Genomic DNA, 20,086 nt, shown 5'->3' on the forward strand with positions numbered 1-20,086 from the left:
CTGACAAGCTATAAGGAACTATAAGACCCTGAATTGTTGAGACTATCTCTCCTTGAACCATAGGTCCAAGTACCGGGTGGGATCTATGAAAACTAATGCTTCACACGTGAGTCTCATTTCATGTTCATGGAAGCTTGTGTAAAATGAAAGCTGCAATCTCTGCTGCTCTTGCTGAATCTGTTTGATGTGGCATGTATGTTAATACCAGCTGTTGTTATAGCTTGAGGTTTCCCCAAATCCCCAGATTATCAGGGAAACTATAAGCAAGAGCAATAAAACCCAACTCTGTGGAACCGTTCCTTGGAGTGACTGTACCTTCATTTTTGCTCTTAGAAGACCCTGAGTTGAAATGTCATCCTATGGCTACCTTGAATATTTGTGAAGTCAAGAATAAAAGACAGGTGCAAAGAAATACCTTTGGTGTTACCTTTGGTGCTGGCCACTCATGAATGAATGCTTCTCTTGTACCTGATTTACCTTCCAGATCTTGCCCATGTTTCCTGCAGCTCCACTCAGTCTTTATAACTTTTCTAGACTCAGCCCTTTTCCTGCCTAGATGTACCAAACTGACAAAATGACACTTTAATAGAATTTCTGGTCTTGTTACCTGAACCAATCAGTAGTAATGCTGCCCCTTTTAAATCTACATGATGTGACGAGTAAAAACTACATATAGCACCTCACCCAAATAACAGCATACACCCCAGAAAGTACAGTGCCAATAAAGGTAGTTAAGTTTTGTGGTAATGTGGCCCTAAATACCTGGGTTTTCAGATGAAGCTTCATCAGAATCCTGACCTCAGACAGTCAAGATCCCACAGTTGCAGCCAAACATTACTCTGAACCTTCAGCCCCCAACCTGATAGTTTTATTACGTTGAGCAAATCACTTGACTCGTCCATATGTCCATTTTCCCTTCTGATATCACAAGAGTACCTATTTTGGGGGGTTGTTGTGAGGGTTAAATGACACAATGACAATGAATTCAGCATAGTCTTTAGTGCATAGTTAAGTAGTTAAAAGTAAAAGATAATTGCATAAAAGAGAAAATCGAGGTAAAAAAGGACTTGAAACTGAATAAATGGTAACATTCTAAATAAAAATCACCCATAACTTAGAACTAAGAGTTGAGAAGAATAACCATGTGCCCTTTTAATGTCATATAAGGACATTGCTTCACAGACACACTCAAGAAATATTTAAATCTATGGGAGGTTGTTGTTGTTCAACACTAATATTTACTATCTGCAAATGATCCATAGATATTTTTTCAGTACTATATATGTTCAACAGAAAGACAATATCAAAGGCTAAGAGGTTCAAGCTCTTTGAAACATGTACTAGTTTTATATCTAACCAGAATTTGTATTCTAATAATTTTTAAGTGCCCATAAATATCTAGTTCTTCAAATATTCATTTGCTATCTTATTTACATTTTTACCATCTTGTTGTTTCCCTTGGTAAGGAATTATATAAATTTAACACACACTCATTCTATATTTATATAAGCATTGTTTTTTAACTTTATAAAAATTACGGTTGTCTGAGTCATGTTTTTAACTTTTTGAAAATCATATTGAAGAGCAGCCAACAGTTCCACAGGGGGTAATGTACCATGTCTTAAACTTCACAATTACAGATGCAATTTATCTTTACAACACACTTACCAGATAGGACCTATAAATATCTGCATTTTAGAGGCACAGAGGAATTAATTAATTTGCCCAAGGTAACAGATTTTAAGTGATAGAGTCACTTAACTCTATCCTGGTGTGGAGAAAGAGGGCCAGTGAGAGATTTGAACATAGACCCTCTTTCTTCACAACAGTCTTTTCATCTGCGATACTTGTCCATGATAAATATTAGAATCACAATAATATAAACACATGGAAATCAGATGATCTGGGTCCACAGAGAATGAAAACACAGTCAGAAAAAAGGTGGATATTCTAATTCTATAATTAAATGTATTCTGATTCAAAATGGCCTTACCTGAGTATTAAGACAGAACTACTTAATGTTCAGAATTCCAGAGGAATTAATGATCAAGAACCAGTCCTATGTCTTACATAATTTGGTTGGCTATCAGGGCTTGCCTGCCTGGAATTAAGCACCCTGGTCTAATAATTAGTTCAGATATTAAACTTTTATTATTTCTCATAATGACTAAAAATTAGCAAAGCTAATAAGAATGTGGACCTGCATAGAAGATAGACTGGACCCAAGTCCTCCTCAGCTAGTCCCTGGGACCTGGGTTTTCTCATTGTTAATATCATGACCATAGTAATGTCATATTTCTTAGAGATTTAGAGATGTTTAAAGGGATAAAAACATCTTTATGAATGCCCTAGTATAGTCTCAAGAACATGGTAAGGACTCAATGAATGTCAAATATTATTGCTAAAAATAAAAATTACCACCACACCTAATTATTAAGTACCTATATCTTCTGTGTGTTATACCAAAGTTTCAAGAGGCTAAGTGAATAAATTCAGTATCACAGTGTTATAAAGAATTAGGCCTGGCATTTAAATCACTTTGATTCTAAAGCCAATTAAATTAATGACCATGCTTAGAATAGCCTTTATAATTTAATAAGATATATATTAAAATTTTGGTTCATTATAAATAAATTTCCAAGATCACCAATAAATCAATGAGATTAATCAAGATTTGAGTTCTATTAGGCCTCTACCCAGGATAGTGATGGATTTAATGTTGGGGAAGAGGGATTTCACCCCAAGACCTGAACATTTTGATATGCATTATACTAAAGGAGATTAGGAAACCTAATATTTTTTTAAAAAAATATATATTTTAAATGCATGCATTGTTAAACCAAATAAATCAAAGTACAAAGTTTAAAGATCTTAACTATATAAATAACTGGAGGAAAGGTGCAAGAATGTAACAGTGGCTGAAACATATTTCTCTCTGCTTACTTGCTAGAGTACAACCTTTCCTCTCCAAACCTCTTCTGTTTCATATTTGCTCAGAAGGTACTTACAAACTTTTCAAGGCTCATTCTTCAATGGAAACTGTCCTAAGAGCAGCTGTGCTTCTTCCTGGTGTTTCAACCCCAGGGACAGCTGCTGTTACTCCCCGTTATGACTCTTCACTCTCTACTGCTCATATTTCTGTTGAAACACCTTCATAGGTGTCTTCCCCCATTAGACCATAATGTTTTTTGAGAACAGAAGCATATCTTATTCATGATCATATCTACAAATAAGAAATATCTAGTGAGTGAATAAATAATAGAGAATGTTCTCAGCCACAAACAATTACCTTACAAGTCAACTGAAATAGCACCTATTTGCTGGATGAACAGAACCTGAAAACAGAGGTGAGGAATAAATAATTGACACAAAATGTGAACATATTATAATAGCATATGCTTTTGTTCATATATGGAACCAAGAGACAGAATTAGCATACATACATCTGCCCCCTCATTTGTACACTAAGTAATGCATATCTTGCTTATTTTTTTCTGAAGCCTGAATGGGAAGTGTGTTTTTAACAGATTTAATCAATAGACCAACCTACATTAAGAAAATAAATAAACCCACACAATAAATAAAAAGCAAAAGGCCAATCAATAGCCAACAGTGCAGCTTAACAGCCACTCCAGTAGAAAACTGTCTGAAAAGGTGCTTCACACTCCACTATCTGCACAATCCACAGCTGCTTGCTATTGATTTGTTGCAAGCAAAGAACATCTATTATCACATGCCAGTGTGAGCCCAGCAATTTCTCCAACACGTAGCCTGCAATGCACTACTAGCAATGTAGCACAGGATAGCTGTCTGCTGATGGTGGTCCAAGGACCCACATATATTCCCTCATCCTCATTCAACAAAGCCAAAATCAACACTGGACTCATAAACACAGAAACCTGACATGTGTTAAGCATTCATGTGCCATCGGCCGTTCCTGTAGACATGTGCTTCTCCCAAACACAAAAGCAATAATGAGATCAGCAAATTATAGGCAACTCAGAGCAGTTGTCATGAATAGTTTAGGATAAGCTCTCTTATTGGATCATTATGTGTTGTTTAAAACTCATATTTTCACAAAGTTCCTAAAAAAGGATAACACTTTGGGTATGTGTGGATGCAAGCAGCACGGTAGGATTTTGTGCAATACTTTTCAATACTGTGGAAAGAAGAACTCAACAACAGGCTGCCAGTGAGAGTGGCATTGTCACGCAGCATGGAAAAGAGATTCTGGCTTCTTCTGATGGTGGGTACCATAATATGGAATTTCTACAGTTCTCAGTCCCGGTTTAAAATACCAATAAGAATCTGATATCCAGAAAGAATATCCTCATAATAACTCTTGTCAAGTTCCATTTGTTTTGTTGTTCTTCAAAGGTAGTCCCCACACACACACCATTAGGTTGGCTTTCAGGTAGTGCTCACCCACTGAGATGCTAGACCCTTTGTTCTGAATTTTTCAGAAGAACTGAAAATTACCATTGGAGAATGTAACTTACGTGTCCTTCCATAGATGTTATTGGGACCTATGTTAACTCAAAATTGCCTCTGGGATGATGAAGTCCATGGTAGTATCAAGACACCCCTAAAAGTTAACCTCATGAAAAAGAAACTCCTCATGGTTTTGCCATTACATAAAAGGGTGGACAGTCATATCTAAAATATGTAAAGCTATTAGTAAGTCAATTATACTTAGGTTTCTAATCAGGTGATATTTATTTTCTAACCCACACAAGTGAGTCACTGTTACACAAAGTGACCGGCTCCCAGGAATATGTGTCACACCTTCAAAACCATCACAGCTTCATAAGGGTGAACTTGAAATCCACCTGGCAGCATCCATCAACCCAACCTACTCACACAAAGAATGATAGAATAAAATGGAATGAAGAGAAGTCATCTGTGGTTTACTCATACTAAATGAAATGAAGTCTTAAAAGATACCTGCTTCTTCTGGAGACACCATCTATGGGATAGCATCTTAAAATTATCAAGCAAACTCTAGATTTGATAAGCAAGAAAAAAGCAAAGGTCACGAGTGATCAAACCAACACCAGAGTAAGTGAGGGAGACTCTAAAATGCCCACACACTTCTTCAGAGTCTTACAAGTTACATCAGGTGCAATTAACATTTTTTTTAACATATGATGAAATAAATACCTATTTTAAAAATACAAAACCTAGTCATTTCCCTATTGGACAAGTTTCTATTCTTGGATTCGCAGTAATAAACTGACATGTTTTCATTTCCTTTATTTGAGAGTCAGTCTGCTTCCCTGAGAAATGGCTTCATAGATAATGAGAGATTCAAAACTTTTTTTCGAAAAAATGTCTTTGCCATTAGATTTCATCTTAACCAATTCAGATGGTCTTATGACATTTTATGAAATCCTTCTTATTTTAGATATATGCAATGTTCTCCAAATATTTCTTTTCAAGAATGAAGTCAAGACCAGATTCCATTGATGGCATTCCGCTTACTATGTCAGACGTGTGTTATTTAGTAAAAGGAAAACCACTTAAGGCATGTAGGGTACCAAAGCAATCATTAGTGGGCTCTATGGCACTACTTCCACATAAGAGTCAGTCCCTGACCCTCTGTATTGAGGATCCTTTCTCCTTGCTCCCTGTTCCCTTCCATGAACTGATTTCATCCCTTCTCCTTTATATGTAATTACCCTTATGCTTTTTCTAATGCTAAGCATGAGCCTGTTCAACTCTGCTAATGATGCTGAAGATTAATACTTGATCCCTTATGCAGACTAAACTACCAAGGACTTATTAGTATACTTGAATGCACAGAATATCAGAGAAGTAACTTTATTTTGAAGATATGTGTGAGATGAAATATCAAGTTATAATGCTAAAGGTCAATATAGAAAATAATAATCTATGATGTAAAGTAATGAGACTGATATTCTATGTGGAATGAAGTGGCTTTGATGCTAGTTCCCAAAGAGAAGCTCCCTCCAAATACCTTGAATGCCAGTCATATATAGGGATCAGCCATTGTAACAATTTTAAATAGCCTATCATTTAAGTATATCTAGTTGATTTTTGTTAAAAATTCATATCTGAACTTGATAGTCACTTCCTACATATCTGAATTCTATAAATTTATTACATTCTAGAAATTAAAATGTACATCCTTCATTTCAGTGATCACCATCCAATAACAGAAGCCCTGGAATACTCTCCAGGAGAGGATCAAGTAAGCAGATTCTGATAGCATTTTGTGCTGTTACAAAACGAAAGACCTGTCTACATTGCTTAGAGAATAAAGTCCAAAATGCATTGCTCTAAGCCTGGATATCTGATATTTTTGAAGCATGAGAAGCTAGTGTCACAAAGGAAAGCTGACGTTTTTCCAATCCTCATCCAAGTACTTCATTTTATACCAAAAAATTGCCAGAGTCAGATAATGCAGTAGTCCACATCCTCAATGGAGACACAATCTGCTCTTGACAAAAATCAGAAGTAATCATTGAAAGCTGCGAAGAACACTGGTCGAATTTTACCAGATAACACCTGGCTCTGAATGACAGAGGAGCTTGTCAATAATAGAAAAATACATACTTACCTTCTGAAGATTGTGCACATTTGCTGAAGTTGGTGACTTACCTTTCTGCCTTTTTTGTGTGCAGAGTCTCTTCCTGACCATTTTTTACCCACAATGGGGTGTATGTGTGATAAGGAACAACCTTGTGAGGATAAAGAAGTATTATGTCACCAGTTAGAGGGAAAATGCCTTCCTAGTAAGTCTCATGGAGGGAAAGGAAAGAGCGTATAGCATGAGTCCCCAGGTAACCTGGATTGATCCATAATTGCCTGTCTCAGAGTGGAACAGTATTTCTGCGTCATAAATATGGAAACAAGATTTTCAGTAACACCAAGCTCCTTGGCAAGAGCAATCTGATGCCAACCCCTTCTGCGGGCATTGTACCATTTGCATGACAGATATGGAGGCATATGCTTATATTTAGATGAATGGGTATCACATAGTTTTCTTTCTAGACTGCCAGTTTCCCCATTTGTTCCTTTTTAATGTATCTTAAGAGAATGAAAGAACATATGGAGTGAAAAACTACTGAGGAAAATGGAAACAAGAACTACAAGAGACACCTACACACATACAAAAAAAAGTTGAGAAATAAAGATCAAGGAAAAAAATACACATGAGAGACATAGCATTGTAATTCGCACTTGCTCCCATGTGGACACACTATTCTCTAACTTCCTTACTTGCTCTAATAACATCATGCAGCCTTTTTACAAAATGAAGAAGCCAAATGAGTTTGGATTGAAAGACAAAATATCTACCATGAAGACTGCATTTAGAAAATCAGCAGGACCCAGGACTCTTCAACAAATTGTGTTTGCTTGTCTTTAAAATAACCATGATAGGAAAATAATATGAGAAGGAAATAGAGACTCAGGTTATAGATTCCCACAGCACTGAAGTCTCTCCATCATCAGAGCTAGAATCACCCCCATGAAATCAATCCTCTCAAGACTAAATCAACAGATGCACCCAAAGCATCACTAATGTGCAGGAATAATCATCACCAGACTCTCTTCCACAAATACACAGGTAAATACCTGGAACACACTCACAAATAGAAATACAAACAGAATAGCAATGTATATATAAACAAAGATACCAATAAGTTTAGCTAGTAGAAATTTCTGTCTTACATCTGAAAGACACTCCCAAAATGCTATCAAAGTTTCTAAATTGAGGGGAAAAAAAAAAAAAAAAAAAAAACCTCTGTAAGTCTTCTTCATTTGGGAGGCCTTAAGAAGTCCTCTAACTTAAGAATTTTTGAGAAAACAACTATCATTCTTAAATATCCTCCAAATTCTAGGCAATGCAAATGGAGAGGGTCTCAAAAATGTTATCCAGATGACTTAATTCATGGAGATTTGAACCCCTTACATAACCATTTGCCCTGAATTGTTCCTTTGCTTCTCAGTCACAAGTATTGAAACCTAAAGGGAAAGCAGAGGGGAAGAATACAGGAGAATAGCCAGCATTGAGCAAGAAATGTCTCCTTTGCTCTTCCCATGAGAACAGTTGTTGTTCGTTTTCCACGTTTCTAGAGGAGAGAATTATTTATGAGTCCTTTAGAAAAGCTGTCTCTTTATGCATTGTCTCTTAAGGTTTCTCCAAACCTCTGAACCTCTTGAAAAATTTCCCAGTAAGAAAAGACTGTACTCACGATCATTGCACTGGTTTCCAGAATAGGACGTCATGGAGCAGTCGCAGGTGAAGCCTTCCCACTGCTGCATGCAAACCCCCTGGTTGGCACAGGAATCTTCCTGGCAGGTGGTACTGGGTCCTAGCAATGCACAAGAAGAGGAGGAAGGGAGAAGAGAGAGAAGCAACATTAAACGTTAGTCAAATTCCAAAGAACTCACCTGAACTTACCATTCTCATGCCCCCCAAACATTCAAAATCACAACCACCAAAACTGTCAACTGAATTACATGCAACAAGAATTTGGTATATACGAAAGATGACAGAAATACACACTTAGCCACAAACTATCAACAATTACATATAGAAGGGAGAGGGCTGAACACACTGTTCTCCGTTAGGCAGACTTTGCAAAAGAGCTTCATCTCTACCATTCAACTCAAAAGATGTCTCTCTTAGAGCATGGTCTTTCTTTATGCATAATGCTGAGGTGGAAAAAAATGCATTTTCATAATTGTAGTGAAAAAAGGCACAACATTTCTATCCTGCAACTCAAAGTCCCTAACTCTACTTAGTGGCATTAGAAAGGTGTTCATGATGATGATAATGATAATGAGGAGGAGGAAAAGGAGGAGAGAGAACCTAACGCAGCTTGTTGTTTTGTAGGTGATCTGCACTGAGTGCTAGGCAATTTATCTACATTACCTCATTAAGATCTCTAGTGACTCTAAGAGGAGTATAATTATGATTGCCTTAATTTTACAGATTTAAAAAAAACAAATTCAGAGAGAAAATAATTTTCCCAAGGCCACATATTTTTTCAAGAATGCTGCTGTCTGTCCAACTTAGGAAACTGACTTTGAGACCAAACTCTTAACTACACAGTGGTTCTCAAAATTTAGTCCTCAGGACACCATCACCTGGGAATTTGTTAGAAATGCAAGTTCTTGGGCCCCTTCCCTGTTGAATTAGAAACTTTTGGGGCAGAGACAGAAAACTGTTTTCATAAGCTTCCAGGAAATTCTGAACACAGCCTAAAGTTTGAGAACCATTATACTACTCCATGCTGCTACTTTGGTATTTGAGAAGTGTGTCCTCTTAAATGGAGTGTGCATTCACCAGAGGATGCAAAAGAGAATCATTTGCATATAGGAATAAAATATTAAATATTGTGCTAATTTTCAATTCTTTATTATTTCAATTTTCTGTGTGTCTTTTGCATGCTAATAATGTATAAGCATAATAGTACATATGCATAACTTATAAATAAATATACTTATTCTGGAAGCATTCTCTGAATCTTACTGATGGGAGAAAAAAAAAAGTTTTGGCTTTCTCCACTAGATTGCCATTAAAATCCCCCTTAGGTCCATCTGGCACCTCTCTTCAATCACTCTCTCTTTTTAAATACCAATTTCTGCTTTAACCTTGGGATTAAAAATAAACCTATTCCTTTGGAAATATCTGCCCTAATCGGAAATATCTTAATATGTGGGATAACTCCGTGGATTTCCCAGAAAGCCTCAGCCAAGGAGGTGAGCCCCTTGACTCATCAAATGTATTAGTCAGGAACTAATACATAAAAGCACTTAGCAGAGTTTATATATATATATATATATATATATATATATATATATATATATATATATATATATCTCCATTGCAATAACTGCATAGTTGGTAATCTTCAAGCTAAGCCTTGCACAGGGACAGAATATTAAAACGTAATCATGTGGGATCCTAAGGATGCATGCTCAAAAGAGATACAGGACTACAAAGGGTTCACCTTCTGGGTGGCAAAACATTTTGTATGTATTCATGAAGGGTGGACGCTGTATAGGCCATCAGTCAGAAGACAAAGCTATTAGGATATGACATAAGAAAGTTCAGGACAATTACTACCACTAGGGGAACAGCACTGCTGCTGGGTTTCTGCAGCTTCTATTTGCCATGTGGTTCCCCCATGTCGAGATGAAAGGAAGAACACGGTCATGTTCTCAGTGGGCCTTAAACTCAAGCATTGTGTCATACAAGTTTCATTAACAATGGCAAATCAGGACAGCTTCTTTCAAAGGATGAAAGCTTCTGAGAAGTCCACAGGGCTCCCTGACCAAATAGCTCTCACCAGACAATGGACTGGTAATTCAATTGTACTCAAGAACTAGAAACACATGGAAAACTTTCCCTTGAAAGGCAGCAGAGTAGCAAAAACTTCAGGGAGGCACAGCAATTCTTTGCATGTTGATTGAAGACAAAGGCTTTTCCAAACCTCTTCCCTCCCCTCTAACTGCCATATTTGAACCATTTTCCAAGAACCAGCCTAAGCACCTGCCCCAGAAAAAAACATTCCCAAGTAACTTCAAACTTCCCCTTCTTAATGGTCACAGCACTTATTATCTGCATCATTAAGTTTTGCATATGATAATGTTCAATTTAGCCCTTTATTACACATTGCACCATCCTCTGCTTATATAATCCTCTAATTGTTTCATGTTTTTACTGTTTATCACCCAAAGTTTGCAATTTGCTCTTAGAAATCATGTAATATGCTTTGCTCAGTTCTTTCTGCACTAAGTAAACTGTGCAGAATCAGAGTTAAGTGTTTCAGTTCATGTGGGGCTGATCAGAACTGTAGCCATCCTTGGTAGCCCTTATGTCATACTTCCAAAACCTAAATGTAGGAGCTGAAGCAAGTCTTTATCATTTGTCAGAGATTGGTCAGAAATCAAATATAGAGGGAATGATAGGTCATTTCCAAATTCCTCCAAATTTGTTCCTCAGATGTACTCAGGGGTGGACAACATAGAGATTCAGACAATCGTCCAAGACTGACTGTACTGTAACCACCCAAGAACAAGAAGGATATCATGGGGATGATCAGGACCTTCAATGACTTCTTGTCATTCTGGGATTAACCACATACCTCTTTGAAGTTTGTGGTCATAGGCCCCTGCCTTGCTTGTTACTACCTGCCCCCAGCTCACAGCACACTGCCAACCCTTTCTCATTTTGGTTCCTCTCTAGCACATTGGTACTCAGGGGTTACCACATCTACATCACCTGGAAGCTTGTGACAAGAGCACATGTTCAGGCCCCACCCAGGCCTCCTGACTGAGGCTGGGATTAGAAATCTGAGTTGCAACAAAGGCCTCCAGTTGGTGGGGCACATGCTACATCCCAGGACCAACCACCTCTCCATCACTTAGAGCCCATCCCTGTCTTCAAGTTGCATTGCTCTTGCCAGACCCATGACCTTAAATATCCATCCTCCAGATTTCCAAATGACTGGTTCACTCTTATTCTTCAAGTTTCAGCTTTCTTAAATTATTCTATTAAAGAAGTCCCCACTAGTATTATTTACTCTTTGTCATATTTTCCTATTTAATTCATAACAATTATAATTAAATTTATTATTTTATTAATTATATGAATTATAATTAAATTTATTATTTTTGCTAATTTACAAACCAAAATTATTTGTATCTATGAGGTACAATGTGATGTTTTGATATATGTTAACAATACCAATTATATCAATTATGATATATATTTATAATCAGTTATGTGGACTGATTAATTCAAGCTAACCAACAACTTTATCAACTCAAATACATGTTATTTATTTGTGGTAAAAATATTTAAAAGCCACTTTTTTAGTGATTTTAAAATACACAAAGCATTATAAATTATTGAAGTCACCAATCTGTGCAATAGATCACTAAATCTTAGTTTTCTTGCCTGAAATTTTACATCCTATGATCAACATCTACCTTTTCCCCTTCTACCCAGCCTCTGTCAAATATCAATCTATTCTATTCTATTTCTACAAATTCATTTTTTTGGTGACAGTCCCAGAGTCTCACACTTTTTAAAAGGCAGGCTGGTATTCCACTGTGTATACATACTACATTTTCTCTCTCCATTAATCAAATGATGACACCTAGGTTGCTTCCATTTCTTAGGTATTGTAAATAATGCTGCAATGAATATGAGGATGCAGATGTCTCTTTGCCATAAGGAATTCCTTTGGAAATATACCCAATAGTGAGATCGCTTGATCATATAGCAATTCTATTTTCAGTTTTCTAAGGAACTTCCCCACTGTTTTCCATATTGGCTGCACTCACTTACATCCTCAACAACATTTTATAAGGGTTCCCTTTTCTTCACCCTCTTGCCAACACTTCTCTTTTAGTTTAGGATCACAGACATTGCAATGGGATGAGATGGTATCTCCTTGTGGTTTTAGTTTGATTTCTGTGACGATTACTCATGATAAACATTTTTTATTTATCTGTCGACCATTTTCATGTCTTGTTTTGAGGACTTCTAATTAGGTATTTTGCCCATTTTTTGGTTGTGTTCTTTATTTTTGTTTTCTTTTTAATTGGTTGAATTCCTTATTTATTTTGAATATTAGCCCCTTATCTGAGGTATGTTTTGCAGTTATTCAGTTGGTCGTCTGTTCACTCTATTTACTGCTTCCTTTCCTATGCAGAAGCTTCTTGGTTTGGTGCAATCCAATTGGTTAATTTTTGCTTTTGTTGCCTGTGCTTTTGGAGTCATATCCAAGAAACATTTGCCCAGACAAATGCTATGAAGCACTTTACCCTTGTTTTCTTCTAGTACTTTTATAGTTTCAGGTCTTAGGCTCAAAACTTTAGTCAATTTAGAGTAGATTTTTATATATGGTATAAGAATCCAACTTTATTCTTTCTTCCCCTCTTGGCTGTCCAGTTTCACTAACACTATTTATTGAAAAGACTATCATTTCTCCATTGTGTGTTCTTGGAACTTTTGTCAAAAAGCAATTGACCATAAATTCATGGGCTTATTTCTGGGCTCTTTATGCTATTCCATTAGTCAGTATGTCTGCTTTATTCCAGTAACATTAAATTCCTTCTGTCACATCCTAGTGGAATGTGAGCCTCTGGAAGGGTGAAGTCTTATCTGTCTTGTTCACCTTTATATCTCTAATTTCTAACATAATATTTGATATAGGGTGAGGGCTCAGAGATACAACTGTAAGAATGAATGGATACAAGAAACAAAGGAAGGAACAGAAAGAGGGAGGGAAAAATGAAAAATGTCTTTTTCTTTTCTTATAAGACTCAAAGCAGAGTGAGTTGTCTAACAATTTATCCCTTTATTTATCAACATCATGTCATATGAGCAATATTTTACTTGGAACAACACATCATTCAGAATGAGGTGGGAGGGCAGTGTTTCGTTAACTACATTTCCTCCTTGGATCAAATGATTAGGCACATTCCATCCCACCAGATGTTAAGACACAGACTCCCTGTGTCCCCAAGCCCAGCTGTAGTATATAAGAACTGTGTATTGAATGAATGAAAGTGTAGGGTAGACTCTAGAACACTCTCTAGAAAGTAAAAGTGGCAAGGTGAGGTCCCAAACTCAAGCTTGCTAATCCTACAGCCCATCCCTTAATCTCTTATGGATGTGGGTAAACCAGATGGGAAGTACAGGTTGCATGTGTAGTACCGTTGTATCAACCAAAGCAATTTAAATAAGGCATTTCTAACCTACAAACCAGAAAGAGATGATATTCAATATAAGAATTTGGAAGTTTTTACAAGGAAATTCTCAAGTGCCATTTCAATTTAGGATTAAATTAAAATGGATGGGAAGATATAATTTTGTCCAATTATTCAAACAGAAATCTGCATCAAATGCCCATGTTTATAAGCATAACAGACATCCTAAAGATCAAATAATGATACTTTTCCTAAAACACTCTTCCAAACCAACCTAAAGTTCCAGAAGTTCTACGGTAACACATGCTTTTGGAATTACATATTTACAAAGTCTTTTCTATCATTTTTATTGGCAGCTTGAAACTGCACTTAAGCCTTAGGAAAGCCCTCCGTGAAGGAATGCTGCACATTATTTCTGCCTTTAATATGCAACCATTGCTCACAAATAGAGCACTTTTCCTCTTGATTTTCTCACCATCTTTTCAATGGTGACTTCATTTACTGGAGAAAGTGACAAGGCAGACAAACTGTCCCTGAAAATACGAACAAGTTGTCAATAGGTTAGCACTTTGGTTTCTAACTCCCTGTTCTTTATTCACTTCACTGGAAAACATAGAATTTTGTGTTGTTTCTTTTTCTTTTCTTTTTCAGATAATAATCTAATGGCTACAACATATTTCCCATCAGTCTTGAATCTGGAACTGGTTTTCCCTTTAAGAACTGTCCTGTACTGTCATTTTGTATATGGTACTGCTCAAATCCACCTGTGCAGGACATGAAAACTGGTTCAGTCAACTCCTTTTCATGTTCTAGAAAAATCAAAAATTGACAGGCTATCTTTTATTATTTATACTGCCTAAAGCACAGGACACCAATCTCTGTGTATCTTTCCTCTGTTATTTCCCAAGGAAGACTTAACCAAACCTGTGCCTCAAATGCTCCAGTTCAAAATGCATAAATAACGCTACACCAGCACCAGCTTTTTTGTCTTGTAGACAGAACCCATGCCATGTCAGTGTTCAGCAAGACACCAAACTCCTCTTATCAGGCATGTTCAACAGCTTATGGCTTCCTCTTCTCAAATGGTAGTTCAAAATTGAAAGTCAAATGACTAAGATGAGGAATGAAGATGAATGGTAAGATCTAACATTACTGGCAGTTTCAATAAGACCTCACTTTTCTGCAATCACTTGGAGCCCTCTCGCAATGTGAATGCTCCGTATAAAACAGGTGAAGACAGAAACAGGAACTGGCTAAAACCCAGAGGTTATCATGAAGTCTTTATCCCTGGTAATATTTGTTCAGTAGTATACATTTAAAACGAAAAACAAACAAACAAAAAACAGCACTCCAGGAAAAAAAATTCCTGGTTTGCACATGTTGGTTTTACTAATATAAAATGCTCCCACTACTGCGAATTTCAAACTATCACATGTTCCTTCTGTGAACTGGCTTGCACAGTTCCTGAAAATCATTATGCTGGTGCCACTCCAGCACAGCACTAACCTCAAAGGTTAATAAACTGCAAAGTATAATTGCACCATAGGAGTACAGCAACTTACCTGGGAGTATTTCTATGACAGAGGAGAAGTAGGAGTGAATGCTGACCCAGTGAGGGCATTTGTATGGAGTTTTATATCCTAAAGTTTGTTTGCTTGATCTATCCTACTTCCATCCTACATCCATCCCCTACTACTAGGGGTCTCTAGATCATAAAGGCCCAATAATAAAATCACTCCTTGTTTTAAAATCATGGGAAAGCTCTCATAGGTCAATGTGTTTTAGAAAATGTAAACTCATTATCAACTTTTCCTTTTGTTTTGTCTCACACTGATGTAATAGTCTATTGGGGCAATCGAGGGCATATTAAAAAAGAGAGAGAGAGATAAAGGGTTTCAAAGGCCAGTCTTTACAAAAAGAAGGTTACTTAAAATACTTAAACATTGTGAAAATACCACCTAGAAATTATCGAAACAATATTGATACAGAAACTTTCTCTCATAAAATCAGAGTTGAGAACCCTCTTAGAGACTTTCTGATGAGCTATATATCGTTTCTGCTTTGGAAAAAAGGAAAATCCACAATCATAGTATGGCCTGGAGGAGCAATTATGCATTTTTAAATCCAGTTTTATCATTTATTAGCAACATGACCTTTTCCTAGCTACTCTTGACCTTGGTTTCCCCATTTTTTTAATGATAGAGATACATATCATCATCATCTCACTGGTGTGAGCATTAAGTTAGATGACATATGCAAAGCTTATAAATTCCTCCAGGAAATGGAGATTACTGTATCTGCCATGCAAAATCATGGAGAAAGTGACAAGGTACCCAAATAAGATGCAGATACAACCTACCCAGTCCTCAGCACATTCCAATACCAAGCCTCTTGGTCAAGGGTATTATCAGATGTGCTGGCAAGGAATGTCAGGTTTCCTGCTCCCACTTAAGTTGGGGCAGAGTTGTTGAGGAGTCCCAGAACAAAACACAGGAAGGTAATGAGCCATGTCTGCACAGTTCTATTGAAGTAAACCTCAGTCATGAAATGTAAAGGGACAAAGGCAAGAGCTACTGTGGGACATTAAGTTTAATTCCTGTCCCTCATATTGTTTCCCATAGGGCAAACCACTTTTGAGTGCTGGTTTCTATTATGTCAAGTACTAAATTTCATTACATAAAATACAATGGAGAATATGACTCAGCCCTTGGATTTGGAGAAAACGAGGTGCAGAACTAACTGCATTTCTCACAATAAAGAAAGTTGCAGAATTAAAATTCCCTCTACCTCCTAATGGCTGAAGCCAATGCTCATCCAAAAAGGCCTTAAAAGAATCTTCAGGTTCTTAAGGCATTAAAGCCCCATACATTGACTTTCTAAAAACAGCCATCACTTAGACCCCAGAGTCAATCAACCCTGGATCCCCCACCTGCCTACTTATCATCTGGACATAAGGGGCAACTTACATTTCTAGAATAGAAGCATTCAACTCTAGAAATAAAACCACTAAGGGGAGTTATAATGAAAAATGAGGAGACGACTTTCCGATTAATCACCTAACCAAATCAAGAGTTATTCTTTGATGTCTCATCCTTTATGTCATCTGCCTAACTCCCAACATATGTAACATCATGCTTCTTTTACAGTTCTGCATCTCCTTTCATATATGGAAACACATCTAGACAGCCTGTTCATCTCCAGGAGTACCCCTCTTGAAAACCAAAAAGAATTAGAAAGTTACTGCTGAACATTCTGTAGAAATTGCCTTTCTGTACAAAGAATTCTGATAGAGACAGCATCTTTCAGCACTATAGCATCTCCCAGGGTCCCAAGTGAGTACCATGGAGAGCTCCCACAACCTCACCTAATATAGTGAAGTGCCATCCTGCCTGAAACTAGGACAGTCCTTAAGAATCAGTAGAATGAAACAGACATTATTATTACTGTGTGTATATATATGTGACTGCATGACCAATGTGATTCTGCAACCTGTATACTCAGAAAAATGAGCAATTATATCCCAGCTGATTCAACTGTATGATATGTCAAAAAAAGATTCTTCACTAACAGCTTTTGTCATATTACTTATCTCTATCTGTTATCAACTAGAATAACAGTGCAGCATGGGAGGGTGTGGCAAGCAGGAGAAACAGCTCATTTTCATTCTACATTCTTGAAGTTTCCATCTAAGAAGGAAACTTGTTTTCCTCCTTGGCAAGGAATGTAAGGGAATTCTGGGCCGTATATCTTCTCTCGGTTTTAACTCTAGGGCTTCCCTGATGACTGTGCTCCATGCTTTCAGTTCCTTTCCTTCTTATCTGTTCTCCTTCTTGATGGCAGAGAATCCTTGATAAAATGAAAATCTGACCCAAATCTCTGTCCCCCTATGGCATGCTCAGAATAAGCCCAAATTCTGGCATGAAAAGTCTGTTTATACCTGTCTCCACCTGACTGTTCCAGTTTCACCTTCTCTCACAACTAAACATGTGTACTATTTCACCTCAAATGAGCTTCCTTTGCTTATGCATCTAAAACACATTTGTTCTTCAGCCCAAATTTCCCTGAGAATATATGAGGTAACCTGCCGCACCCCACTGTCCAGCCATCCTCATCCATGCTCACATGGCAGGATGCATATCTCCAGGACAGGAGTCTTCTCTCTGCAGTGTAATTATTGGCTGATCTCTGTAAAGACTGATGTCATATGCAGCTCGTCTGCATCCATAATATCTAGCTAAGTACCTGATACCCAGGAGTACCTGCCACTCCACTGTTAAAGTAAACCACATAATCACTGGAGAAGTTTAAAAATTAAAAGAAAAGAAAAAAAATACTACCCAACAACACAGTAACGAGAGGACTCAATCTATTGATCCATCTAGACTCAGGATACATTTGCCTCTATATCTTAAGACTACCTTATTTCTTTGTCATATGTTTTTACTGCTCTTCAGACTTCATGGTAATCAGTACTATCTATGCCCAAAGGTTATAGCTGGAAAAAGGCAGCTGATGAGTAATGGTCTAGACCCCAATGTCAGGAAAATAAAAAGCGAAAGCATTTTCATTCAAATTCTCATTTGCCATTATACAGGGAAAGAGTGCGATGATCCAAAATAATTACAAAGAATATCATCTCTTGCCACAAACAGAATTTCAAGTCATTATGGGAATGGAAGAAAGATAGTGTCAATGGAATAATAACTTGAAACTCATACTATTGACAAACAGCTCCTATAGAGAGGAATTTAAGATACTCCAAACCATCTCCTGTCCGCAAATCTGTATTTACATGTTGGTAAGCAATTTATAAGCGACATGGAGATCAATCACTTCTTTCCATGATTGCTACGAACCATTTTTCCTTTTGATGGAAGCTTGAACGTTATTTTGCCACATCCCTGTGTGGGCCCCTGTGCTGCATTCTGGAAATTCAAAATCCATGCATTATTACCCTGAAGAACAATAAAGTTCAGGAGGATATATATTTACCCAGTTTTAGCTACTAAATCTCATCCTAAGGAGTTTCAAAAGTCTAGGAATGCCTAACATTGTAGAGAAAATCCTGCTCCTTTCTCCTCCCCTCCAATTACAGAGTAGAATGTACTGGAACATTTTGACAATTGAACGCAACACTTTTACAGTATTACCCAAAACGGTCTTATAGACTTTGTAATTGAATGTTATTGTAAAGCTTCCTTAGACTTCAAAGTATTAATCCACTGTACATTCTTTTTATTTGCATCAATTTTAATATATGTCAGAATATATGTGAATCCAAGAAGAGGTGAAGAAAAAAGCATCACATATGGTCAAATGACTAGAGTGAGGCCTTATTAGTGGATGTCCTCCTGAGACATGCCTGCGCTGGTTGCCGTACGGCATGTAACAAGTCAGTCATAGCTAAGTAAATGATCTTTTAGATGAAAAGTCACTTTTTTAAAGCTACCTTTGCCTTAGCCACTTCAAAGAAATTCTGCTGATTGCAAACTCTGCAAAGGCCTTCGGAAGCTCAGTTCCCTGCTTAAGAATCAGCCACAAGATACCCACATGCTTGTTCCTCCCTTGCTATTCTGAGTCAAAGAAGCCAGACACGACAGGACCAGTAGGTAGTTATGGATTTTATAAGGTTCCTCTTTGAATGGTAGAAAAAGCAGCTTCTGCAGCAGATATTCACTGATATCGCACATGCAGGCATTTTATAGGGTATTCAGAATAAAACTGACAGATCCTCTTTTTCCCCCAAGAGTGCTTTTTCCCTTAGATCACAACACAGGAAATTAAAATGCTCAATGAAAATCCCCAATAGGAAATATAAACCTCTGGAATGCTTTAATGACATTAATATCTCCCAAATGCCTAAAACTATTTCTTTATAAAATGAGTTAAATGATATGCTCTTTCATAAGGCCCAAGCAGTTAAACACACTGCTCTAGGAAGTGACCTTCCTGACCTAGAGAATAATAAATGAAGAAACTCAAGTGGCCTTTTTTTTTCCCTCATTCCAAGTTCTGCCTTCTGACTATGGCAAATAGATTAAAGGGAGCCAATCTCTCCATGGCAATCACCAAGAGGTGTTAACCATTTCCGGAAAGGGTGAATGTGTTCGTGGATAGTCACAGCTATAGGATGCTGTCAAACCTCTTTGGTTCCCCCCCCCCCGAATGAAATCATGTTCTTATTCCCCTGAGATTTCCTCTGTATAGTTATTTTTCATGCACTGATGCAGGGTTTCAGTCACCCTTTTAGAAGAACACTGGTTTCAGCCCCCTCCCCACAATAGCAGCAGTCTAAGAGGTGTGACAGCTTGAAGCCCTCTAAAGCCGAGATACCAAGGGTTACACGGGGCATCTTTCAGGCCAAAGTGGTAATGGGAATAAGAGCCTTCTC

At 37.3% G+C, this 20,086-nt stretch overlaps 1 protein-coding gene across 23 annotated transcripts in view; it reads right to left on the minus strand.

Annotated features, from left to right (window-relative positions):
• Positions 1 to 20,086, minus strand: part of Nrxn3 (neurexin 3) — a 1,577,562-nt gene that overhangs the window by 800,495 nt on the left and 756,981 nt on the right. For all 23 annotated transcript variants that reach the window (XR_009226397.1, XR_009226396.1, XM_058577846.1 and 20 more), the window contains one exon: positions 8,220 to 8,339. Coding sequence is in view for 21 of the 23 variants with exons in the window: in XM_058577846.1 (XP_058433829.1) it covers positions 8,220 to 8,339 (120 nt within the window). In the remaining 2 variants the exon portion in view is untranslated. The remainder of the gene's footprint in view (positions 1 to 8,219; positions 8,340 to 20,086) is intronic.

Source organism: Marmota monax, unplaced genomic scaffold (genome assembly GCF_021218885.2).
Source record: "Marmota monax isolate L192 unplaced genomic scaffold, Marmota_monax_Labrador192_F-V1.1 WCK01_AAM20220418_F8-fsc00017, whole genome shotgun sequence".
NCBI lineage: Eukaryota > Metazoa > Chordata > Mammalia > Rodentia > Sciuridae > Marmota > Marmota monax.